The sequence below is a fragment of the Myotis lucifugus genome, unplaced genomic scaffold, assembly GCF_000147115.1.
Source record: "Myotis lucifugus unplaced genomic scaffold, Myoluc2.0 scaffold_28, whole genome shotgun sequence".
Lineage (NCBI taxonomy): Eukaryota > Metazoa > Chordata > Mammalia > Chiroptera > Vespertilionidae > Myotis > Myotis lucifugus.
In genome coordinates, this window is record NW_005871076.1 from 1,158,934 (window position 1) to 1,185,999 (window position 27,066).

Consider the following 27,066-nt stretch of genomic DNA (forward strand, 5'->3'; position numbering starts at 1 on the left):
CGGAGACGGCGGGGCCCCAGAGGGCCGGGTGCGCCTCCCCCAGCTCCGCCGCCGACAGAGGACGTTGGCGGAAGAGGGCGGGGACGTGACCGCTTGTCTGTTTCTCCGAGCGGACAATAAAGTTTCAAAGTTTGAAAGAGGAGGAAAAACCCCACGCCCCTTGGGTCGCCCTCGTGTGGCGGCCTGCAGTCCCGTGGAGCTCGGGTGGCCCTGCGCTCGCGGAGGCGTGGCGGCCGCGGGGGCGCGCGGGGATGGGGGTCACGGTGGAGGTGCACCAGGTGTACAAGTACCCCTTCGAGCAGGTGGTCGCCAGCTTCCTCCGAAAGGTACCCGCCCGGCTCCGGTCTGGGGCTCCGGTTCTCCCGCGCCTTCTCCGCCGCCAGCTGTCTGCGCCCTGGCGCCCGCTTCTGCAGCTGTCCCTCCCCCTCCCGTCCCCGCGTCCCCATCTCCCCTGGCCGCTCTTCTCCCCTCTTGTCCTCTTTATCCCCCGGGTCCCCTCTCGTCCCCCCTCCGCTCCCCACGCCAGAGTCCGCACCCACCATCCCCCTGCCGCTGCGGTGCTGCCTCCGGGCTGTGCTGGGCGAGGGTGGAGGTTTCCTCGAAGGCTCCCCCCTCCGGCGGCGGGAAGGCTCCGTGCGCGGCCTCACGTTCCCTCTCTGCTGCAACGGAGGGAGAGGCTCGTGGGGAGGGTTACGGGAAACCCAGGTTCCGGGGCCCCGTGGATGTTGGGTAGGACTTGTCGTCTTTCTAGAACATCAAGGACCCCTTAAAAGCGAGTGGGGGGTCACTGAAGCCATCCTCTTAAGTTTTCTCCGCATTCTTTCCATCGCCTGCCCACCTTCTCTTTTATCCCAACAGCTGTGGGACTTGGGGCAGATGGCTTATGCTCCCTGTGCCTTAGTTTCGTAATCTGTGAAATGGGGACAACAATAGTGGTTTCATAATCTGTGAAATGGGGGAAACAATTGTATCGGCTCCCACGGTTGGTTGTGAGGAATCAGGTGAGATAATTCCTGTAAAGTGCTTATCCCAGTGACCGGTGCCTCTAAAATGCTGCTGTTTGTACTCCTATAACCGAGCACCCTGGCCTCAGTACTCAGTGGCCCTCTTTATGCCAAGGGCTCCTCCGAGGAGGACCGAGGTTCCTGGCAATAGGATGATGGGAAATTTCTTTGAAAAATCAAAAGCACCCAGGCCTGGGGGTGAGGCCCTGGACTCTAGTCTGGCTTTACCTTTGGTTAGTTCACTTGATGACCTTGGTCAAAGGTCATCTTCTCTGCAGGCCTCATATCTGCGTCTCAGCGGAGCGTTGTACCAGAGATCTTCCAGGTGTCCCTCCAGCTTTCACATTCTTAAGCAAGATCTCACCAAGGTGCATTAAGCAGCAGCCGCCAGGCAGTGCGCTCCATGTGCTGCGTGGGAGCACACCTAAGGGAGATGCTGGGAGAGGAAGGTGGTAATTTTTTTAGTGATAACACCTGACTTTCATTAGAGGAGATTATGAAGTTGGGGGCCCAGGTCACAAAGGAGTGAGTAGGATGCTGGTGAACATGTTGTCACCATGGAGGCCTGTTTGGGGAGGTGGGGGGAGATGCCAGCGTGTTCATGGCTCAATAAAAAAAATCTGAGGAATGATGAATGAAGCCGGAATTAGTGACCTGATGTAGTCTTTGCCTTAGGCCAGGCTTCTGGGTCCAAAAGAGAAGTAGCAAACACCCTTTTTTGTTGTTAGGATTGGCACTTGGGAGGGTGGATTCTCTAATGCCAGGGCTCCTTGGAAAGCCTTTCTGGCTTGTCCTCGTCAGGAGGTGATCTCTGCCTTGTCAGAACTGGAGGGGCACTGTGACCATTGTCTACAGTATTGGGTAGTTACTTCTGCACGTACTTTCACCCTCATTAGATGATATGCTTCGGCCGTGCGTACTCTTGAAGAAGCACATAGCACAGTGCTGAGCTCTCATCTAAAGCACTTGGCGCTTGTCAAGATTCTGGGCTAAATGTGTTGTTTTTTTTCTCTTTATTTTCATTGAACACGTGTTTAGAAATACTTTCCTCTGTGTGCTAGGCTCTGTGGAGCTGATGGTTTCTCCTGGGTGAGAGTGACGTTAACAAATGATTAACAGAATGAACACAGTTTCAATTCGTGGTGCGTATTTATACAGGGCAAGTTCATGGTGCTGTGACTGAATATAGCAGGGAGGCCTGTGGAATCCTGGTGGCCATTAGGAAAGGCTTCCTAGAAAGAGTGGCATTTGTGAAATAGTGGGTGAAGCGCGAATAGGAATTTCCTAGGCAAGAAGGGAGAGGGGAGGACGGGCTTTCTTGCATTACCATGTTTACTTCTCCCAGCAGCTTCAGGAAGTAATTACGATTGACTTCCATTTCACAGTCTGGAAAAGTTGTGGTTTGGAGAAGTTTAAGCACCTCTTCCAAGTGCCCAGAGCTAGCAGGTGGGAGAGCCAGGATTTCAACATTTCTGAATCCAAAACCCACAACCCAGATCACCAGCCTGTGCTGCTTATACGCAGTAAGAACACAGATGATTATAGTCGTCCCTCAGTATCCCTTGTGATTGGTTTCAAGACCCCCGTCCCCCCTCAGATACCAAAATCTGAGGATGCTCAAGTCTCATATATAAAATGGCGTAGCATTTGCCCATAACCTGTGTTTGTATATAGGCTACAGTAGGGTGTGCCTATACATAACTTCATTTGTGTGGATCCAATGTAGTGCTCATTGCGTGGCAAATTCAAGTTTTGCTTATTGGAATGTCCTGGGATTCCGCGCTCCCCCAACTATTTTCAATCCATGGTTGGTTGGACACAGAGAACTGATTGTACTGAGGTAGTAAAATGTTTCTGAATCAACTCTGCTATGCTCTCTATCTAATCTCAGTTTCCTGTTGTCCACAGTCTTCTCTGGGGGTTTATTCACCTTTGGTGCCTGCTATGAGGGTATGGCTTGGCTGTGTGATAGGGTGAGAAAACACAGTGTTTCAGTTACCTGCTGCAGTGTAACAAATCACCCCTGTTATTCAGAGGCTTACACCAATGATAGGATTCTCACGATTCTCTGGTTGACTGGGCTCAGCTGAGAGGTTTTTTGTGCCATGTGTTGTAACCTGAGGTCACCTATATAGCTGTATTCAGTTAGGACCTAGAAGAATTCTTATAAAATACTTAGCAAACTGCCTGGCACATAGTAAATGAAGACCGAGGAGGACATTTTGGAAGGTAGGGGCAGGGAAAGGGAAGGAGAACATTTTCAGAAAAGGCCTAGTGATGGGACAGTGTCAACACTATGGACAACACGACACTTCGGTTGTTTCTATTCAAAAGCAATCTTCACAGATCCCTGGGAGGGGCTATGTGACTAGTTCTGAGACATTGGGAAAGCCAATGGCTGTGAGAATCTTCATCTTATGTTATTTAAAGCTGTTCGTGGTGGCGAAAATGACACCAGGTGTTAGACCAGTGGAGTTAGACCGGTGGGGTCAGACTGGACCTTGGTTCAGCCACCTCAGTACACCTCAGCCTCAGTTCTGGCTAGGAAAGAATTCAGAGCCAAGACTCAAACCATAAGAGGAAGTTTATGAAGAAAGTCACAGAGGAAGAAGAAGTGAGTGGTAGAAGAAATGGGCTTAGGAAACAAGTTACGGAGGCAAAAGAGGGGGCCCTTGGATCTTAGAGAGAAAGGTAAAGGTAATGTTGCTGAGGGTGTGGGGGCAGAGGAGGAGGATGAGGAGGGGAAAGGTCCTCTGTCCTAAGGGGTTTTAAGGGTCCGATTTTAGGGGAGGTCCCAGGGGAGGATCTTAACAGAAGTTTTCCAGGTGTGTCCTTTCAGGGTTGTGGTCCCACTGATTGGTTGGCGCCAGGGCAGGGATCATTAGTCAGTGCTGCTGGTCCTGAGGTCAGCTGTGGTGTGCTTGTCTGGTTTTGCTGCTTTTCTGGGCCTGGATCCCAAGCACAACTAAAGCCTAGATGTCTTTGATGCAGGTCAGAACCTCATTGTCCTGGGGGCTTAATGCTTAAGGGCTGTTCTCTGGCCCCCTTGTTCATCCCGCCTCTCAGGGGGTCTAACCCTCATGACTAGCGACATGTCAGGGGAGGAAAGGTCAGGGGAAGGTCTGAACCTCATGACCAGCGATATGAAAAGTCAGGGGGTCTAACCCACATGACCAGCAATATCCTGGGAAGGAAAGTTTACCCGGGGGAGGGGGGGCGAGGTCCTTGTTTTCTGCCCTGGTGACCTTCTATTCCTGGCCCATCGTCCTTGCTGTGCTCATGTCTGTCCAACTGCCTACCACAAAGCCATGAACCGGAAGTCAGTAGACCTGGACTCAGTCATTGTGCTGTCCCTGTTAAAAGCAGTTTTCAGCCCTAGTTGGTTTGGCTCAGTGGATAGAGCGTCGGCCTGCGGACTAAAGGGTCCCAGGTTCGATTCCAGCAAAGGGCACATGCCCAGGTTGCGGGCTCGATCTCCAGTAGGGGGTGTGCAGGAGGCAGCCGATCAATGATTCTCTCTCATCATTGGTGTTTCTATCTGTCTCCCCCCTCTCTCTGAAGTCAATAAATTTTTTTTTTTTAAAAAAGCAGTTTACAGGTGGCTTAGGGAAACAGTTCCACCAGCCTATGCTGTGCCCTTGTGCAAATTAGGAAGAGGCATCACCTAGGGTTCTTATTCCACAAGCTCACAGTAAACAGGGCTCGAGGAAAGTAAAGGGTCTGTTTATGCAAATTACAAAAGGGTGCTCCTTCCTCCAGGTGGCTGTAGCCCTAGTGCAGGCAGCCCTTGTGCAGGGAGCTCCATGCACGGCCATCTAAGGTGACCCTACCATCTTAATTTCTCATCTGTGAACGCCAGGTACCCCACCTATCTCCCAGGATTGTGGGAAGACCAAATGCGTAGCAGTTTGACAAGCATAAGCTTTTTATAAGCCTAAAAGTTGTCTGAATGATTTTTTTTTGGCATAATACACTTCCTTTTTAGTCGTCTTATAGTGTTTTCAAAGGGAAGCACTTGGCAGAAGGGACAATCACATGAGGATCTCTGGGAAGCCTTGGATCTGATTTTGCACAATGGTATGTTTGAGGCCTCTTCAGCGCCAGGGAGGTTCTATTTTAAATAGAGTCTCCTGATCTGTGGTTTTTGGAATGTTAGGACTTGCCTTCCAAGTTATTATATACTACTATTTTTAAAGCCTGAGAAGTGTTTGCTCTTACACCTGCCCTGTTGGGTACCACAGGCAAAATAATAGCTACGTGCTTTCAAAGCTAAGTGGCACCCTTGAAAACAAACAGCACAGCACTCTTTGTTCATGAAATGTGTATAGTGTTTCTCAACGAACTCTTCGTGGAGGAATACTCTGAAACCCGAAATGGTTTATTCATCCAATGCTAAGCTGTGCTGTCCATGAACTATAGTGTCAATGCACTTGACAGTGTATATTGTGTTCTGTCCTTGCATGACAAGTGAACCCAAAGTTGCATAGAGGAACGTAGCCGTCCAGAAGCTCACTCATCTCTGGAAGCCCACATGGGTCTGTTTAATGGGCTTACCTTTCATGAGCTGGATTCAAAGACTTCTTAAATTTTGTACACCAGAAATTTAAAGTCATTTGACTGGATTTTCTTGTTGATCCTCAAACGAGGCCGCAGAAGTTACAGTTTTTCTTACCATAGAGTTGATCGGTTGATTTTCTTTCTATGCTGCAGGCAAAAGAGTGAATTGAGGGTAAGCTTCATGGGCAGGGATTCTGTCACTTCTTCCTGATGTATCCCAAGTACCCAAAGAGATCCTGGAACATAGTAGGTACTCAACAAATCCTTATTGAATGAATGAATGAAACACTCCTCTGGGATTTAGCCTTATATAATTTCAGACCAAGTCAGTGTGGGATTTAGTAACATGCCCTTACTTTGTGGACTAATAAAATGGACAGATTAAAATAATTTCTTTGCTTAAACAGTGACCTCGGGTTTTATTTATTCTAGCCAGCAGTCTGATGTGCTAAACATAATGCTTTTGAGTGTTTTCCCTTAAACTCATAAAGGGGATTTATGAATGCTATTTCCATTTAGAGTAGAAAGTTGATTGGGTAATTAATAACGTTTCCATTTCTGATCCTATCTCTTCCCCCTTGCAAATCTGACACTTACTTGTCTGGAATGTCTCTCTCTGCAGAGCTCCTGAAATATTTAGGGTGAATCCACATTTCCAGAATAAATGATGTGACACATGATAAGGCCTAGTTTAACATAATGGCTGTTACTCTTTTGGCTCACACTGTAATAGTGTTTGTTCCCTTTTACCTTCTTATCCTCAATTCTACTAGAAGATTAGGCACGATGTGGAGGGGAATGGTACACACATGAGGAGCATGGGCTCTGACATCAGATAGGGGTCCAGGATGCTTGTAGTTGTGTGAGCTTAGGCAAGTCAGTTCATTTTTCTATGCCTCAGTTTGCAAAATCAGAAGAATAAAAAGCTATCATCTGGAATTGGGAGAAATAAATTGGATAATGCACATACATATGCATAGCTTAATGTTGGCACACAGTAGGTGCTTTAAAAGTACTTGTTATACATTATGATAGTAATGCGACTACTACTACTACTACTATTAATTTATCACACTATTTCATGAACCTAAAAATTAAAAGCCTAGAGAAGTAATCTGCAGACATCTTTACTAACTCGGAGTAATAAAGGATAGAGTGAGCATGAATAAAGTTGCATATTTGAATCATGACTTATTTTTAAAATGTCATTTATAGAACATTAAAGTACACTTGGTAACTTATCTCAGGGAGGCTCTAGCTTAATCAGTGTACAAAAGACAGGAGATTTTAAACTATCCAAGTACTAGTAATTAAACATTCATTGTATGTCTACTAATAGACATCCATAATAAGTGTGTGCCCTGGGAGATGAGAAGGTAACTAAAACATGGCCCTGGCCTCAAGGGGCTCACTGTGAAGGGGGACAGAGGGAAATATATTGATTTTCTGCGATAAGTATTTTCTCAGGGACATAGCACAGGCATACAGTGTGAGGCAAGGTTTGTAGTTTAATTATAAATCTGAGAGAACTTTTAGGATATTTAGAGTTTGATGCCTTTTTAATAAAGTAAATCTTCTCTCTACTACTCTTACTTCTCCGATGTGGTGCTTTGGCTAATTCTAGTGGGGAGGGGTGTGTCAGGGAAGACTTGTATCTTATACACATTCTGAATTGCTAAAGCATAGCTTGTGAGGTTTTACTAGTCTAGGAAAGGAAGAAATATCTTCCCATAGTTTTAAACCATCATTTAACTATATTTGGATTACAGAGGGATACCAGTAATATGCTTAATGCCACACCACAGTAAATTGCAAGATAAAGACTGAAGCCTTTTTTTAAAAAATTTTGTTTTATTGCTTAAAGTATTACAAAGAGTATTACATATGTCTCCTTCTCCCCCGCCCCCTTGACAATCCCCCCCCACCCCCCCCAGCCTCCCCTACCCCCCACTGTCTTGTGTCCATTGGTTATGCTTATATGCATGCATACAAGTCCTTCGGTTGATCTCTAGAAGCCTTGAAACTAAGTGTCAAAAAATGTTGATTCATTCTTTAGTAGCAAAACCAGCTACTGTTCATTGAGGACCTGCATGGGGCTAGATGCTATACTTTATATAAAATTATTTTCTTTAATTCATATAACTACTCTTGGAGGTAGGTATTTTTGTCTAATTTTATAGATGAAGAAACTAAGTCAGACTGAGATTAAAGTAATTTGCCCAAGACTCCCACAGATGGGCTTCAAACTGAGGTCTCTTGGATTCTAAAACTCATTCTGTTTCAACACTTTGTCACTTCATTTTAATTTTGTTATTTATTTCTTAATTTTAAATTTAGAAATAATTTAACTTATTAAATGTCGCAAAAACAGCAAAGAATTCCAATACGCTCTTTATCCAGCTTCCCCAAACCATGTATAATTTTTAAAACCATGGAAATAACATTGATACAATGTTAACTAATCTACAGACCTTATTCAGACTTTGGCCATTGTCCACTAATATTGTTTTTCCAGAATAGGACCCAATCCAGGACCCCACATTGCATTTAGTTTTCTTTTTTTTTTTTCTTTCTTTTTTTTTTTTTTTTTTGCATTTAGTTTTCATGTCTTAGTCTCCTCTGATGTGGGAGAGTTCATTAGTCTTTCAAACCATGGCGCTGTGAAGAGTACTGGTCAGTAATTTTGGAGACTTTGATTGTATCTTTAATGCATTGGGTTTATAAATGCATTACATGTTGAGATAAGAGGATTTTCCTTTGTATCCCAATTATAAACTATTTCTTTCAAAGAACTTCTTTATGTCATTCCCAATTATTAGGGCAGTTTTGAATGAATGAGGGAAATGTGACGGTGATTGGCCTTTGTGTAGCATGATAACTTCCCAGCCAGAGGGCCTTTGAGGGTCATCTGGTGGTCCCCTACCCTGGCTTCTCAGATGGCAGCATCATGGTCTGCATGTCTTAGCTCCTGGTCCTTTGTTTTTTCTACTTCATTATCTTACTGGCCTGAAAGGCCAATGAACAGCCATTCAAAATATCTATTCACTTCACCAATGTTAGTTATTTTATCATTGAAATTTTGATTAATCAACGACCCCATTGATATTGGTATAAAATTAACTTTGCTTTACCTTTAAGGTAGACTATTGCATGTAGCTTGTAAAGGGAATTTGGCCTAGCCCAGGGGTGGGCAAACTTTTTGACTCGAGGGCCACAATGGGTTCTTAAACTGGACCGGAGGGCCGGAACAAAAGCATGGATGGAGTGTTTGTGTGAACTAATATAAATTCAAAGTAAACATCATTACATAAAAGGGTACAGTCTTTTTTTTTTTAGTTTTATTCATTTCAAACAGGCCAGATCCGGCCCGCGGGCCGTAGTTTGCCCACGGCTGGCCTAGCCCATAGTGATTTCTTTGTGTAGCTATACACCAAATCTCTTTTTAGCAGCCTAGGTAGCAAGGATTCCTTTAGTGCTTAACAGGGATGTTAATATATCAGATTTTTTTTTAGTTGTCTTTGCAGAACTGATCATACAGATCTGTCAGCTCAGCTGCTTCCTGTGCTCTCTTGGATCATGCCATTTGGAAGTTGGTAAACAATGACTCCTTTTGAGGTCATTGACTTTTTGGGGAGGTGGAGAGGGGTGAGGAGTGTATTGACTTCTGAGGTTTTAGGAAAGTTGATACTTTACTAACTCCTTACTATCTTAAGGGGAGGCTTTATGAAAGCTTATATATATATGCACTAGAGGCCTGATGCATGAAGATTCGGGCAAGAATAGGCCTTCCTTCCCCTGGCTGCCGGCACTGACTTCACTCCAGCTGGAGCCACCTTCCGCCTCTCGCCTTGTCGCATCAATTTGCATATTCCCTCCTTATTGGCTGTGGGTGCTGCCATCTTTGTCGCAGATTTACAGTCAATTTGCATATTCCATCTTTATTAGATAGGATTTTTTTTCCTCCTATAAATAGGAAAGGTAAATACTATATCTTCATGAAGCTCCTCTCACACGTGTATTGAGTGTTTTTTCTGTAATTAGATGGACTCAATTTCTTGGCCACTCACTTTCATAGCTGTGTGTTTGTTTTCATGTATATTTTGCTTTTACCCAGTATTTTGCAAGTTTTCAGCCTCTTACCTTTTAATATGTAAAAAATAAATGAAAGCAAGGTTTTTATGCCAATGTGGGAGAGTCTACATTTTACTCTTGTTAGATGTTACATACATGTAATGCATACAGTGATTATTTGCAATAGATCGGTATCTTGGGGAAAGGAGTTAGTTTATGCATTCTGTGAAGAAAGTGAAAATCCTAAGTTCAAAATGAAGTTAAATATACCTTAAAAAATCTCTTAAGTCACCCAGAAAATATGGCATGCGTGGCGAAGGTGCACAGGCCCATGCAGTAATTCTTATGCCACTGCAGTTTGTGATCCCCTGAGCCAAGTCCAAGGGTGGCAGGGTTTTTGGAAGAGATCTGGGTCATCAGACCACTGTGCTTTCATGAGAGTTTCTAGTGTGGAGGGGGGACTGGAAAATCCAAGCCTGCCCTTGCTGTGTGCAGGTTTTACACCATCCCATTGTGCTTTTAACACAAAAACTCCTTATCTTGACACTTGTTCATAGGTTTACTGTTTTGGAGGTGACTAAATGAGATAGTACACATAGGAGTCTCTAATGCAGCACCCTGCAGGGCCGCAGCAGATGCTCAGTAAGTCTTCAGTGGGCTGCTGCTGACCTAGCTTGATCCATTCCACTGTCACCTCTCTGAGCAGCTTTCCCTCTCTCAACCCCTTATCTGACTTCAGATACATTTCTGTGAATTAAGTCATGAATAGTCAAGTTACCACAAGATGATGTCAGATCATTTCAAGTAATGCCAGGTAGGGGGAGCCTCAGCACAATAAATCCTTACTTTTAAACAAGTTCAAACACTTGCCTTTTATGTCATGGTATTTGGCTGTTGTCAACAAACCTCTGATGTTTTTTTCCCATTCTCGCCTGGAAACGTGAGGCTCATGACTATCCAACTCCAAAAGTAGTTGCATAGGAAAATGACTCGAATCTTGCAGATGATTTTACTGGAATGAATAGTTCAAGATCTTTTGTGTTTGGTTAATAAAACTTCCATTTTACTTTTGCTATTCGCAAGCATTATCTAATGGGTGACCACTTACTTATTTTACAGTGGCCTCACTCCACAATTTTTATTCCCCTCTTATTCCTTAGTCTGATTTATTTTCTTCGTGTGTGTGTGTGTGTGTGTGTGTGTGTGTGTGATTTGTTCCCCCAACTAACATGTGAACTCTCTAAGTGGCTACAATTTTGTTTATTTTATTACTATATTCTCAGTGTCTGGAACAGTGCCTGGCATGGTAGTTACTTAAAAAACTATTGAATGAAGAATAAATAGTTTTCTCTATTATTTAAACTGAAACCCTTTGACTTAGTAAACAAATATAAGAATTATGTAAAAGTGTGATGTTTCTGAGTTTATTATACTCTAGGAATTTCCCTGACAACTGAGTGAAGTAATAAGGACTGAAGTAATAAGTAATAAGTAATAAGGACCTTTGATCACTGTCCTTCTCTAGTGATTATATGTGCAATCTCTTTCATAATTTAGTTCAGTAATCTTCCTACAACTTACATTGTATGTACAATATTTGGTCAGGATGTACTGATGAGTAAAAAATGAGCAAACTAGGACTGTAGTAAAGGAAGTACTCTCACTTTACATTAGTGTGAAAGTTCTAGTACACACACATACACACACACACACAATTCAGGGCATCTGTGTATCTCAGATATTGCCTTTGCTTCACGGGTGCTGTGTAGATGATGTGAGGTCCCTGGCTGAGGAACAGAACAGCTAAACCCAACCATTTGTAGTGGACATTATCTTCAGGAAATACTGAAGGCTAAATTTTGAGAAAGCAGTCATCATAATTTTGAGCATTTTCTTCCCAGAGCAAAAATGAATGAAAGAATGAATAACTATTTAAAAAGCCGTTTTTGATTAGTTATCAGGATTGTAGTTGCCAGGATGGAAGTGTGAATGACAGTTTGTGGCACCGGGCATGACGAGGTGTGAGGCTGCTGAGGACTAGGATTGCTTTTCTCAGATTGGTTCCCAAACAAGAAGTAAGGTGTATTTTTCAAATTGATCCCTGAGGTCAGTCAGGTTTATCTGCCAAATCATTCCTTCATTCAGCGAATATTTGAGTGTCCACTGGCGCCAGACACTGTGCAGGTGGTAGAGATACAGGAGTGGCCGGGACAGACCATGTTCCTGCTCTCAGCCTCAGTTCTAATCCAGTGTCCTTTGGGGCCACAGGTATCTTAAAGAATGTGTGAAGGTGAAGGACCTTTTCGATAAACTCAAAGTCAGTCAATCAATGAGCCTCTTACACACACACACACACACACACACACACACTCACACTCACAAGCACGCACGCCCCCAGCTGTGCATGGTGGGGGAGACCCACACTCACTGCATTTTGCCTACTCTTTCCTGAGGTTCAGAAGACTTATAGTCCAAGTTTGCCGGGTGGAGGACCCTTTTCTTTTGCCCTCCAGCCTCTTTGCTGCTCTCACCTCCCCCTTATGATATCTTGGATAAGACTTCCTGTACTTTTCTTTTCAGAATTGGTCACATGATAAAGCAGTAAACCTCTGGGAAAAGAGTCCAAGGGGTGCTCAGCAGGCCTGAGTCAGCCGCCAACCTGTCCTGTGGCTTTGAAGAGGTCACTTCCGCTCCCTAAATCTCTCTTTTTGCATCTGAGCAATGGAAAGGGTTGGATTTGAGTAACTGATTTGGGTGTAGGTTAGTGGACATGGGACATTGAAGGCAACAGAGCATCTGTGGGTACATTACACTCTTAGTGGTCATTAGCAGGCTGATTTTGAGAAAATTACTTACTTTATCCAAGTCTTAATTCTCACTTGTGAAAGGGGAAAAACAGCATGTATATCATGGGATAGGTTTGAGAATTAAACTGAAAATATATACACTGCCTAGGACAAAAATGGTAGCTACTAGCAGCCTTATTATATCCAAACTGTCCTTCGGGGGAATGTAGTCCATCAATAAACTGTTTATTGAGGACCTGGCATAGACTACTCCTAGGATTATATTCCTGTGATGCTAATCCAGCTCCCAGGCAGTGGTATAGGACAGTGGTGAAGGAATTCACTCTGTGTTAGGCCTGGTTGAATTCCCTGGCTCTCCACGCACTAGCTGGTGACCCTAAGCTCTTTGACCTTTATTCAGTTTCCATTTCTGAAAGGTGGGATAATGATATCACAGAACCAAGTCACAACAAAGAGGCTGCTAGGGGATTGAAACAAGACGGTGCGAGTAAAGCCTTTAGCACCATGGCTGGCACAAAGAACACTCTTGATTTAAGGCTGGTTCAATATTGCTAGTATTAATTATTGATTAGCTTAACCTAACCTCCCCCTCTGCATCCAGGGCTAGGTTGGATCTAAGAAAGCTTCCTCCTAGAGTTCATTCAGGCCCAGCTGTTTTTATCCTCTCACTTACCTGGGCTGAAGTAGTAAAATGAAGGCCCTTGATTGAAAACGGGCCTTAGACATTGCTTGGAGAATATTTACTGTTCCCGCGCATAACTGTGGTTACTACAGAAGAGTTCACCTTGGTGAAAGATGGATGCTAATTCTTCTCTATGTGCTTTCTTTTAGTATCCCAACCCCATGGATAAAAATGTCATCGCGGTAAACACCGTGGAGGAAAAAAGAGGTAAGTTCTCTGAATTTATGTCACTTCATTGATCCTGATTTTTGTAAAGATGTGTGTTTGTGGTGTGTGTGTAGCCTGCTACGTTTTAAACAGGTGTAATTCTATATTTGAGGTGACCGAGAGAAGAGAGCACTGAGCACTTCTAGCAGTAGAAGGCTTGCCTACTATGCTCTTGCCACTTTCTCAGTTAATAATTCACTGATGACAGTTATAACATCTAACATTTTAGAGCACTTAATATGTGCCAGCCACATTTTCTTTTATTAACTCATGTAATCTTCAAAACAATGTATGGGGTAGGTATTCTGGTTACTTCTATTGAATGAATGAAGAAACCAAGGTAGAGAGAGAGAAATAACTTGTCCAAGTTTGCATGATTATATTCTGTAACATATTCATATATCATTTTAGAGATGGCAATTAATAGCATGTGTGTGAGATGTGACTGTAAAGTGATCGATTATGGCGCCATAACTGTACTTACTGTGTTTCAGTATTGACAAGAGCAAGTGATGATATATTATGCTTGTGTGGCCTGTTGTTGTCAATAAAGTTTTATTGGTACTCAGCCATGCCTGTTCGTTTATATTTTATCTATGGCTGCTTCCTGGTGACAACAGCCTAGTTGAGTTTTTGCAACAGAGACTGTAAAACTCACAAAACCTGAAACCACCTGGCCCTTTACAGAAAATGTTTACTGACCCTGGACTAGAGTGTAAGAGTCTTTTCTCTGTCCCTAATATCTCCTGTGGAAGTGTTTTCTCTCTTGGTATTTGAACTTGAGGCCTGGGCACTGCAGGGAACTATAATGATGGGCACAATCCATCTCTAAACCTTTGGAGACACTCTGCCCTCAATGTGACATGTTCCAGAGCCTTTGGAGTAAACGTATGATGGTACTTTCCATTATATGACGCTCGGTGAACAGAAAACTGTCTTTTGCTTGTGAGGTTATTTTCTGCACTTCCACAACTTTTATAAAAATATTAAAAAACACACATTTTCTCAGGTACTTCCACTCAGTGTGGGAGAAACTTGGTATTTGGCAAGTCCTGATTTCAAGTCCTGATTTTGTTACCTAACTTCTTGGAGGCTCAGGCTCTTCATCTGTTCAATGGGAAAATAATAAACCTGCTTTTAGGTTGTTGTGAAGATCAAATGAGAGAACAATGTGCATATTCCAGAGTGGCAAAGGAACATTAATTATAATTTCCACCATCGACCAGGGCATCTTTGCCTGTAGGAGTGGCTAATCCATTTCAGTATGTGTGCTGCAAACATTGGATGAGATGGCAGGAGGAGTGCTGATTGGCAGAGAAGATAAATCAGTCTCTTACCCTGTCAACAGCTTCCCGTCAGAAGCTTGTTTGCACCAAGGTTCAGGGCTTCTGTAGCCAGAGCCGTGAGAAACCTCCTAGGAGTGTGGCCTAGTCACAGGAATTCACAGCGCAAACGACAGTGCTTCAAAGTTTATCTTTTTCTCTAACTTTTTCTGAACTCACATTTATTTTTTTTTATTTTTTATTTTTATTTATTTATTTTTTTTCGGTTTGTTCAAATCCCCAAACACCTCCTGGGCTGACAACTTGACTGTAACCTCATAGAGGCCCTGAGCAGAGCCGCACAGCTAATCTGCTCCCAAATTCCTGCCCCTTGGAAACTGTGTGAGACAATAAATATTTGTTACTTTAAGCTGCTAAGCTTTGGGGTAATTTGTTGTGCGGCCACAGGTAGCTAATGCGGGGCCTCTTGGGGCCTTGACGATAAGCAGCTCTTATTTAGAGCTCGAATTTGCTTTATGCATATTCACTCACTTCATCCTTAGCACAACCTGGATGTAGGTGTTCTCATCCCAATTACAGATGAGGAATGTGAGACAGAGCAGGCTCACCCCAGGGCCCTCTGCTGGCCGGTGGGGAAGCCAACGTTTGGCCTAGACAGGCTGGCTGCAAAGCCCGTGTCCTAAACCCCCACGGAGAGGAATATCTCAGAGACATGGCCCCTCGGGTATCCCAGAAGCTCAAACAATCCCACCAGTGCCCACTCTCCTCCCCGTGCACGCCAGCTCTTGGTGCTGACTTCCGTCTCAGGCCTCTGCGTGTGGCCACCAGCTGAACTCACATTTATTGAGTGGTTTCATTCTTTCTTTTCATTTCATTTCTTTTTTTTTTTTTTACATTCCTGGTGTTCTGGAAACTTCCTTCCAAAACAGTAGTTCCAGTCTCGGGGAGTCTGCTCCCCTTTGAGAGAAAGGTATGCCGAATAAAATTAATTATAAGTTTAAACTTTGCTGCCAGAAATCTGGGCTTGAAAACATGTTTGGTGCAGAAGATGGTAGAATCAGATTCTCCATTTTTGTTGTTGTTAAACTATTCTTTTTGTTGGAGTTGAGCAGGAGGCTCACTGGCCATTGTCATTGGAGTGTTGACATTGATAGTTCATAGCAGTGAACAATTTGTGATCTTTTATCCTCGACTCTTTAGAATGTGCACTTGTGAGTAGCTGTTTACACATATTCCTTGATCACAGATAAGTGTATTTGGAATAATTTGGCCCAGAAAAGTGGTCAGAGACCCTAAGTTTTGAGTTAAATGTTTTGTTTGTTTTTTAAATTCTACATATAGGAAATGGAGATTGACATTCAAAGTTTTATTGATCATAAGACAAGCATACATTTCCTTAAATATTCTTTTGAGTGTAAAATTTTTCTGTTTCTAGATGTGTCAACAGGGATCATCTATAGAAAGAGGATTGCAATCTGTCGGAATGTGGTTCCAGAAATTTTAAGGAAGGTAAATTCATTTCAAAATGTTAGCAGCTTTGGTGTAACATTGGGTAATTTTCTAATAGTCATGAAAAGAGCGTTTTCTGATGGAAAGGAGCGTTAGAACTTTTCCAGTTCTCTTGCCTCATAGCCCTTCAGAGAAGAAAGGTCTGTTATATCCAGCCTCAGTTTTTACCTCCTCCTTTTCATGAACCCCTGAGGGCCTGCTGCCTGGAGCCATTTTCACTGCCTTAGAAACCAGTTTGAGGTCAGGCATGAGAAATAATGCTTAAAAAAAGATTTTTTTATTGGTTTCATAGAGAAAGCAAGGAAGAGGGAGGGAGAGAGAAACATCAACGTGAGAGCAAAACATTGACCAGCTGCCTCCTGCACGCTCCCTACAGGAGATCGAGACTGCAACCTGGGAATGTGCCCCAACCTGGAATCTCACCAGCCACCTTTCAGTGCATGGGATGACACCCAACCAACCGAGCCACACCAGCCAGGGCCAGCCTCAGTTTTGGCAGATGCCCCTGGAGATAGTTTTTTCCCTGTCTGGTTCTGTGTTTTTCTCTTTGTGGATGACTCTTAGTGGACATAGAGCTGGTCTGCACTTATTTTAAAGATACCTTGGACATTTGACATCAAGTGACCATCTTTCCTTATCTGTCCATGGTTAGCTGTGACTCTTAAGTAAGAGTGATCAGAGGTGGGCAGACGGTAGATATGTTGTCAGATCTTTAGTGGGAGAGGTAAAAGCTTCAGTTCTGTTTCACTCTCAGGGAGGACTGTTATTTCAGGGAGCAGATGCTCTCGGTGCTCTCCGTAAGCCTTTTTGTGTATGTTTCTGTAAAGTGATGGTGTTGATGATGAAATCTTCATGATAGCAAATTGTTTTCTCTCCTTGAAATTCTTCAGCACACTGGTGATTGTTGGAAAAAAAGGTAAGTGGAAATTTTAAATCACATTGCTCAAACTGTAGAGGGATTAGCGACAAGAGCCTTTTTAGAATCATTAGGAAATACGAGGAGAGCATCCTGATTCACAGTTTTAAAAATGTCTCAGATGGTTGTTTCAGCCCGGAAGTGATTCTGTGTGTGACGTGGAGCCCAGCTGGGCTCCTGCCCACGAGCTTGGAAATGACATCGCTGTGCCATCTGCAGGAAAAATGGCGGCTTCTATCACTTCTGTCACATTCTTTAGTGGAAAGAAGGGTGATATGACAATGAAAATGAGCTTTCTTTTATTTTCCAGGTGGTAAACTGTGTTGCAATTTGTGCAGCAAATTCTTACTGGCTTTTCCCGCCAAGTGCGTGCCCTGCCTGCCTTTGACCTATATACATGCTTTGAATCTATTATTTAAAAAGGCATTCAACTTTGTGTTGTATCTCAGTTCTTAAATAATTTAAGGACACCTCTGACTTGTACAGTTCTGCCTTTGCCGTTTTCCATGTCTCCTCCACTTAGGAAAGCAGACATTCCTAGGTATAGACAGAGTTTAAAATGAAGAAAATATTTTACCTGTATCGTCCTGCTCATGAGCCCATAGTGGGCCCAGTTAGAATCCGTCAATTTAAGAAGGCCATAACCAGCCCTAGAGGAGACGCGGAGGAGGGTGATAATTTGCTTAGTGCTTAGCAGTTAGGGAAATCAGGCCAAGGACTGAACGGCCTGCATAAATCCTGGGCCATTTGCACATCCTCACCAGCACTTAGTAAGGTCATAGTATGTTTGATTATCAAGGACTTACAGCCACATATTAGGATCATTTCTCCTCTTAATTATCCAAGACTGAGAGCACTTCTGGGTGCAGTCTTTATGTAGCCTGCTCTTCCGAAATTGAGAAAGCTGTCCTCCCTCTGTTGAACAGGTGAGCATTTTAAAGATACCCAATATCCAGTTAGAAGAGGAATCGTGGCTCAATCCCCAGAAAAGAAGCATGGCTATCCAGAGTCACTGCCTTACGTGGACACAGTATGCATCCATGAAGGAAGAGTCTGTCTTCCGGGAAAGTATGGAAAATCCAAATTGGTAAGATCACCTCTGTGTGTGTTTGCATGTGTTTGCGCATGTGTGTGTGTGTGTGTGTGTGTGTGTGTGTGTTTGTGTGTGTGTGTGTACATGTAGGTTGGGTGCAGGGTTGCACAAATGAGCACATGTATTAAAAAGCTATAATGTACACTTGCAACCTATATGATATTATTAACCAATGTCACCCCAATAAATTTAATAAAAAGCACCTATGATTTCATACTTATAACCTCTGTTTACTTCTCACATAAATTACACATTAATTTTTAATCACACAGGTAATTAATGAGTAGATTTCCCTATGGAGGGAAAACGGCAGAGCTCACCTCCTTTCTGGCCACCCTGTTCAATCCTGGTGTCTTTGCCTTCTCCAGAGGCAATGAGTGTCATCACTGAGCTGAGTAATTTTCTAGACTTTGAAGAGATCCCTTTAGGTACCTACCTGTGTACTCACAAAGCCTGCATAGTATGGTCTCATATATCTGCTTTTACATACATGCTTTCATTCTGTGTGAACCATTGTGCCCTTATCTTTTTTGCTTAATTAGAATGTTTCTAAACTTTATCCATAACATATAAATATATACGTATATATATGCCATATTCCTTTGAACTATTGTATCAACTTCCACCTTATGATTACACTGTATTCTATTTAGCTTTTTCCTTTTTGACAGATGTTCTGGTGGTTTCCAGTTTTCTTTATTATAAACAGTACTGCAATATTGGTAAGGCATATGATCCTCATAAATGCCATATGTGAATGTTTCTCTAAAGGAGAAATTTTAATTCTCAGGTTTATTGAGATATTATTTACATATAATAAAATTTATTCTTGCCCTGGCTGGTTTTGGCTCAGTGATTAGAGTGTTGGCCTGTGGACTGAAGGGTCATGGGGTTTGATTCCCAGCCAAGGGGGCATGCACCTCGGTTGCAGGTTCGCTCCCTGGCCCCAGTCGGGGCATATGTGGGGGCAACCAATTGATGTTTCATCTCTCTCTCTCTCTCTTTCTCTCTCTTTCTCCTCCTCCTCCTCCTTCCACTCTGTCTGAAAATCAATGGAAGGGATATCCTGAAACAAAAGGATTGCATGGGAGGGAGGAGCACCTGGATAAAAATAATTGGAGTATACTAGCGAGGAGGAGGTATTACACACCTTTTCCCTCTTCACCTCGGTGCCCATTGTTTTTGTCATGCTTTGGAAGCAATAGAAACGTACCAATGCAAATGAATACAGGGATCTCTCTATCCATGAGGGGCCTCCCATGGAATAGGAACCAGGTGGAAAGCTAGCAGAAACAAAGGCAGCCTCATGGTCTCTTGTCTTTCTATAGCTGGCTCAGTTGTCTAACAGTCTGCAGCCTGCTTTATTCACACAGCCCACCTGGCTCCTCTAGACTTCTACAGGTTCTCATCCGATGCCACAGTAACTGGCTAGATCTTGGGTAGAATCCCACCTCTGAACTATAATTATTTGCCTTTGCACAATTTACTCCACTCTCTAAGCCTCAGTTTCTTCATCAGTATGAAGGGGATAATATCCCTACCTCCGAGGGTTGCTGTGACAGTCAAATGAGAGTAGTCAATAAATGTTACTGTCTAGTATTACTACCTTTATTGTTGCTATTATCAGAATCTTAAAAATCCACACGAGTCTCATCTTTAGCATGTATTATCTTACTGTTTATAATTGTTTCCAGTAGGCTGCAGGAAGATGCTCTGTGTTGTGACTTTGAGTTTCTTCAGTGCACCATCTCGGGGATAGGAACTCCTCAATCCAAGAGGCATGGGGGGGAGGGACCCTTCCATTTTAGGTTCAGCATGAGATTTGAGCACTGGAGGGACAACATCCAGAGTTAATGCAAGCATTTAGCAGGGACCAAATCCCCTGTGTTCTGGTTTTCTTCCTGGTCCGTGCCATGACTGTAGCTGCCAGAGCTCTGAGGAGCTGCCTGTTTCCAGAGTCAGAGATGTTGGGCCAATGCACGGCTTTCCCTTGGACACTTGTTCCAAATCGGAGAGTAGAAATAAAAAAAAAAATTGACAGCCAGCCCTTGTAGGAATGTGCTTTATTTAATACTAGAGGCCCATTGCACGAAGATTCGTGCAATAGGCCTTCCTTCTCCTGGCTGCTGGCACTGGTTTTCCTCTGGCACCCAGGACCCAGGCCTTTGGTCCGGCCGCAGCAGAGAAGCCAAGCCTCTTCAGTCTTCAGTCGTCTTCAGTCTTCAGTCATCTTTGGTTGTCTTCAATCTTTGCTCTGCACCTGTATATGCAAATTAACTGCCATCTTTGTTGGGTTAATTTGCATACTCATCCTGATTGGCTGGTGGGTGTAGTGGAGTGACACCAATTTGCATGTTTCTCTTTTATTAGTGTAGATGTGGAACAGGACACAGGCATTTGCTGTTGCTAGTGGAGAATGGAGTACATTGTTTTAATTTCTCAGAAGGCAAAGTTGTGGTTTCTGCCCTCTGAAACCCTACATTCTGAAATAAGCTTATTCATTTATGATCTGGGGTTTGCTTCCCTTCTTTAAAATATATGTTAGTTTCTTATTCTTTTGTTAGTTTTTATTGGACTGTGTGGGAATATAATGGATATGCATTTGATCTGTCTTTAATAATGGACATTTACCTTATCCAAGTAATGCAATTCTAAAAGACAATCATCTTATAAAAGCATTTTCTTGGGTGTTGCTCTTTCACCGTAGCTGTTTGGGTTTTTGCGATAAGTAATAAGGTTTCTCTTATCTTGAAGCAAGGTTGAAGCTGTCACCGTCAGTGGAGACTCACTCTGTTTATGATGTTGTGAGCTGGGGGTTTTGCTTTTGAGTAGCAGGACCATTCTTCCATACTCAGCATTGAGCATTCTAATGCCAATGTCTTCACCTTCCCATGTCTTAAGAGTTTCTGCTTATCCATTGTCGCTTACAGATCTGATTTCTGAGATTTCAAAGTGCTCAGCCTAGTAGAGTATGTATTAATCACATCTGATATGTTGATTCAATTTTTGTAAAATATCAAAAAGACATTTCTCCTGAAATACAGTGAAAGAAACAAGCCAAAGTCAAACTTTACACATAGATTAAATGAATGGGATGAGCAACTGTTCTTAGTTCAATGAATTTCCGTTATAATTGAAGTTACTCGTATGAATAGTCTTCATTCTAACAAATAAGGTAGGTAACATTTAGAAATTTTTGTTTTTCAACTCCTGGATTAAAACATCCCAAGTTTCGAATTTTCATCTGGTGAATCACAAATAGTATAATGTGCGTGTTTCAAGGGCCTAATTTTGGGGCATTTTTCCTTGTGTATCTATTTTTTTCTTACTCTGAAGTTTTTTATTTGTTTCTAGGAGTAAATTGGACATTTTGTTAACTTTCATGTGTTTAGCACTGGCCTTTTTAGTTGACTGCCAAACCTGCTTTCACTGCGATATGAAAATATTCTGGCTCTGTTAACTTTACCTCAGTATTATTTCTAATCTCTAATCCTGGTGATAAAGAGCTTGAGGGTATAATTATCTAATAGCCTGAGTAAATATCACTGTATTTGTCCCAAAACATGACTCCCTGTGCTCACATCGACCTGGATTTCCAGGCCTTTTCCGTGTAAATATGACATCTGGGCAGGAGCCTTCTTTTTGGCTCAGTTAGACTGCTCTCCAAAAGATACTTGCTTGCCTTTTATGTTTGTGCTCATGTAACAGGTCTCTGTTTTCCCATTCTGCTGTACCTTCAGTGTATACCTAGCATGGTACTCGGGTCCTAGAGGCTCCGTGGCCATTTGTTGAATGACTGACGAATGACCATCTGCTCAAGGAGTTACAGATATTGGGCTGAAGTGGGCACGAAGGGAGGGACGTGAAAAGGGATGGAACCAACAGGAGGGGCAAGTGCAATTGGGGAAAGTCCAATAGGATTTGGTAGGAAATTCGATGTAGAGGGAATCTGGAACCATTCATATGGAGACCTAGTAATGGTGTTGCTGCTTGGATGCTGGCATGCTGTTTGACTCTGGGCGAAAGGGATAAAGCTGGCCGAGCTCCCTCACTGAGCGATGTAGAGGTTTAATAAGATAATAAATGGAGATGTTCCTCACTTGGAGGGTATAAGGCACTAGATAAATGAAAGTTGTTGTTGGAACTAATGGTGAATATAAATGCTGTGTTCAAAGTGGGGTGATTCCTTAAAGTACTAACTTTGAAAAATGGAGGAAGCTGTTTTATTGCAAAGGCTGGTGATGATTGAACTGGAAACAATGATGTTCAGCCAAGAGAGCATTCTGTGCCATTTCCAAGGAAGAGCTTTTGAAATATTTTAGTGAATGCCTCTGGATATTTTTTCATCCTCCTATCCTTTTTTTTTTTTTTTTGAGTTGTGTATTAATGCAGGGCTCAGGGAGAAGGGTAAGCCTGGAGATAATTCTAGTCCTGGGGGCTTGGGCTGGCTCCTGGAAATCACTGTCTTAAAAAAGTCCTCCAGCCCTAGCCAGTTTGGCTCAGTAGATAGAGCGTCAGCCTTAAGACTAAAGGGTCCCAGGTTCGATTCCAGTCAAGAGCACATGCCCAGATTGTGGGCTCGATTCCCAGTAGGGGCTGTGAAGGAGGTAGCCAATCAATGATTCTCTCTCATCATTGATGTTTCTATCTCTCTCTCCCTCTCCCTTCCTCTCTGAAATCAATCAATATATATATCTCCTCGAGTGAGGATAAAACAAAAAAAGTCCTCCAGGTAAATCTGTTGAGCAGCTCAGTTTGAAAGCCCCTGATCACCTGTCTGTACCCTGTGGGCACCGGGGTGAGCAAGCATCTAGCTGGCAGCCCTTTTGGAGCTCCCTTTTGTGCAACATTCCTGCCAATCTCATAAAGCATGAGCAGCTGATCATCTGGCTCTCCAGCAAACAGTGAACACTTTTCAGCAGAAACACCCTGTTAGAGAGCAGCAAAACTCAGATTAGGGTCCTCTTGAATTTATGCAAGAGAGGAATAATCAGTGGAAGTAAGGATGAAGAAGGGAGGCTTGAGTTGGATTCATGCCAAAATGTGTTATGTTTTCTTATGGAGCAGATGCCATTTTACCCTTCTTTCCTTTCTTTCCTCCTTTCCTTCCTTCTTTCCTTCCTTCCTTCCTTTCCTTTTTTTTAAGTTTTTTGCATCTGTAGTAAATAAAAAGTTTCAGTATTAAAATTATATTTTAGTCCTGGCTGGTGTTTCTCAGTGGTTAGAGTGTTGGCCTGTGCACCAAAGGGTCGTGGGTTCAATTCCTGGTCCAGGGTGCATATCTGGATTGGGGGTTTAATCCCCAGTTGGGGTGTGTGCAGGAGGCAATCAATCAATGTGTCTCTCTTGCATCGATGTTTCTTTTTCTCCCTCCCTCCCTTCCTTTCACTCAATCAATGTAAAAAATATCCTTGGTGAGGATTAACAAAAAAAATTACAGTATTTTATTAACCAGGCAAGGATCCCATGCAGAACAACTTAGAGGTCATGAGACAATAGACAGAACCCGATGACAGTCTAGTTAGTTTAAGGCTCTGCCTTCTCCATCTTTCTAAGCACGACTAGTATTAGTAGCTAAGCAAAGAGATGGAAAATAAAACTGACAAGCTGAGTTCAGTTTCCTGGTTTGTATTTATGGCTGGAATGCTCTGTGCTGGAGGCATTTTGAGGCATTTTCTGTGCTGGAGGTGGAGGCTGCTGCATTGAATATGCATCTGACCTCAAGAGGGTTGTAGCGGTGAGAGGAACTGAGGAGTGGTCATTCCTAGCTTGTTCTGTTTGATTCTCCCCTCTGCTCTGGCATGACTCAGCGGCCTCATGTCTGAAGTTAGGAAAACCCTCCAGCCCTCACATAGGTCAAGATTGGATAATCTTGCTCTAACTATTCTTCATTACATTGAAATAGAATGCTTCTTCTTTTTTCACGTGTATTCCATGTTCATAGTAGAACTGTTACAAAATACACATAAGCAAAAAGAACATAACATGTTCATGCCCTCTTCAGGTATGTGCTCTTTCTGGTCAGTGACCCTAAAAAAAACCATATTCTGACCTCCATCCTTATAGATTAGTTCTGCCTGGGGTTGCTCTTCACAGGGATGGAACCGTATACTCTGTGCTCTGTTGTTTCAGTTTTCTTTTGCTCAGCATCATGTCTATGAGCATCATCTTATATGTATTGATAGTTTGTTCTTATCCCATTGCTGTGTAGCATTCCACTGTGGGAGCATACTATAGTTGGAGCAATTTATTTACTCATTTTTACCAATATGAAATCATCCTGTATGTGGTATTCTGACTTTTACCTTAATTGATCATTACATTTGGGACCATCTTTCCTTATTAAATATGCCATTTTAAAAAATGATTTATTTGTGGCTGATTACATGTACTTATTGGATAAAATATTTTAGTGTGCTTTATTATCCTAATTTGGGGGCATTTGCAATATTTACATGATTTACTGTTATAAATAATGATGTGGTGAATGTCTTTATAGGCTGGCCTAAGTCCTCCTCTAAGATTATTTGCTTAGGCAGTATTGTTAGCGGTAGGTGTTATGTGTCCAAGGGTTTGCGTATATTTGAGGCTTTTATTAGATATTGCTAAACTGCAACATGCATTCTTAAGCATCTCAGACAACTCCCCAGGGCATAGCAGTTGGTAGTGTTGTGCAGACCTACATTTCCAGGGCCCAGTGCAAAACGAAAATCCAGAGTCCCTTGTTCAAAAATGGTTAAGAATTTCAAAATAGTGATAGGAGGGCAGCCCTTCTGACAGCTGTGCCTGTGCGGCCACATGGATCACACATCCTGGAAGCCAGCCCTGGAAGCGAGGCATTCACCGGTGGGACCGATATCCCGACACCTCCTACCAGACCAGTTCACAGACTGCAGGAGATGTCACCACAATAAGAATATCTGTGGAACCTTCATTTCCCCTCGGACACTTTGATTAAATTCCATCGTGAAAACAATTAGGCAAGGTTTGCCACACCTAACCAGTCAATACCTCAAGGACAGGCTCTTACTAACAGCTCTTGTTTTCCTGTAAACTGCTGTATTTAGGATTCGGAGCTGGTGATTCCATGCTCTGGGAATTAGTTCCTGATACATATTTCCTCTGAACTGTGTTATTTTCCCCAATCCAGAAGGAACCAGAATTTTAAATGACCCCAAGTAGGAGACCGATGGTATAAACTGCCATTCACTTTCGCAAGGGTGTTCGAAATTTGAGCTGTGCTGTCTTTGTTGTGATTCCATTGTGTCCTATGTTGAATTATGTCCGATTGGTCCACAGTGAATGAGTGAATGAGCCTCCTCTTTTTACATAATTGTCCGGTTACTGTGGGGCTTATCTCTCACCAGGTGAAGGCTGTCCCCTACTGACTTCAGCAGGTGGAACTCTTAAGACATTTGGTTCAATTCCCCTGACATAAGTACTGAGATGTACTATCACTTTCTCCCCTTCTTTTGCTTCTTCCCTTCTTTTCCCCTACCCTCTCTTCTTTGCTCCATCCTTGTGTTCCTAATGCGTTATTGATTTTCTACCATATGCTAGTCATTGCAATTGGCATTGATGCAATGAAGAAGAAAAAATACAGGTACAACCATTCAGAAAAACATTTGGCATAAATCTATTAAAATAGAAAGTGTGCCTGTTCTGTGGCCAAGATATTTAATTGCTAGATACTCTAGAGCAGTGGTTCTCAGCCTTCCTAATGCCGCGACCCTTTAATACAGTTCCTCATGTTGTGGTGATCCCCAACCATAAAATTATTTTCATTGCTACTTCATAACTAATTTTGCTACTGTTATGAATCGTAATGTAAATATCTGATATGCAAGATGTATTTTTATTGTTACAAATTGAACATAATTAAAGCATAGTGATTAATCACAAAAACAATATGTAATTATATATGTGTTTTTTGATGGTCTTAGGTGACCCCTGTGAAAGGGTCATTCGACCCCCAAAGGGGTCGCGACCCACAGGTTGAGAACCGCTGCTCTAGAGACTCTTGTGCACATATATACCTGGATGTATTATGCATATTTTCATTATAGCACCGTTGATAATAGCTCCAAACTGGGTCCATTCTACATGTCCATCTTCAATAGAGTGGATATATAATTTGGAGAATTTTCAAACAATAGAACACTATGCAGCAATGAAAATGAATAAACAATAGCTACATGCAATAATATGGATGAATCTTAGCTGAGGATGTGGGCTTTATTCTCTACCTTAGTAAACAGCCAGAGACGGCATCAGTGTGTGTGTAGGACACTGACTCTGAGCAGTGTGGGTGGTAGAGTTCCTGCTGGAGACAGGGACCCCATTGGGAGGCAGTGTGGGGGTCCTGGGGAGAGAAAGCCATCAGGTAATTAATGAGACTTTAACTGAAGAATAAGCCAGAAGTTAGCATAGTCCTGTGTGGAAAATGGTTCTTGGTAGCACAGAGCCTTTAAAGAATAATTTTTATTTATATGAAAATGATAATCAGGATCTTATTCTATATAATAAAAGGGTAATATGCAAATTGACCCTAATAGCAGACTGGACCAGTCACTATGAGGCGCACTGATGACCACCTCTTGGTCTCTTTCCCCAGCCGGCAGGCTCTGATCTCCTGATGGTGAATGAGGAACTGAGGGTGGGTGGCAGGGGATGCAGGTAGCACCAGGCCAAGGCCCCCGCCCTGCCGGTTGCCCCACACATAGAGGGTGACCTGTGGCGGGGGCGGGGCCGGTGAGAGGGCAGGAATAGCCAACCTTTCGGTCCCTTCCCCCGGCCGTCAGGCATCGATCACCCGATAGCGAACAGGGAACCGGGGGTGAGTGATGGTGGGGGGTGGGGCCAGCTGTGGGCAGCCAGGGAAGATGGCCATGACCGCAGGCCAGGTCTAGGGACTGTACCTGTGTATGAATTTCATAT

At 43.0% G+C, this 27,066-nt stretch overlaps 1 protein-coding gene across 1 annotated transcript in view; it reads left to right on the top strand.

Annotated features, from left to right (window-relative positions):
* The first annotated feature begins 102 nt into the window (after positions 1-102).
* PRELID2 (PRELI domain containing 2) overlaps positions 103-27,066 on the top strand; it is a 61,566-nt gene continuing 34,602 nt past the window's right edge. Inside the window, exons 1-4 of the mRNA XM_006086403.3 lie at positions 103-326; positions 13,271-13,328; positions 16,047-16,120; positions 17,963-18,123. Of these exons, the coding sequence (XP_006086465.1) occupies positions 252-326; positions 13,271-13,328; positions 16,047-16,120; positions 17,963-18,123 (368 nt within the window). The 5' untranslated portion in view covers positions 103-251. The remainder of the gene's footprint in view (positions 327-13,270; positions 13,329-16,046; positions 16,121-17,962; positions 18,124-27,066) is intronic.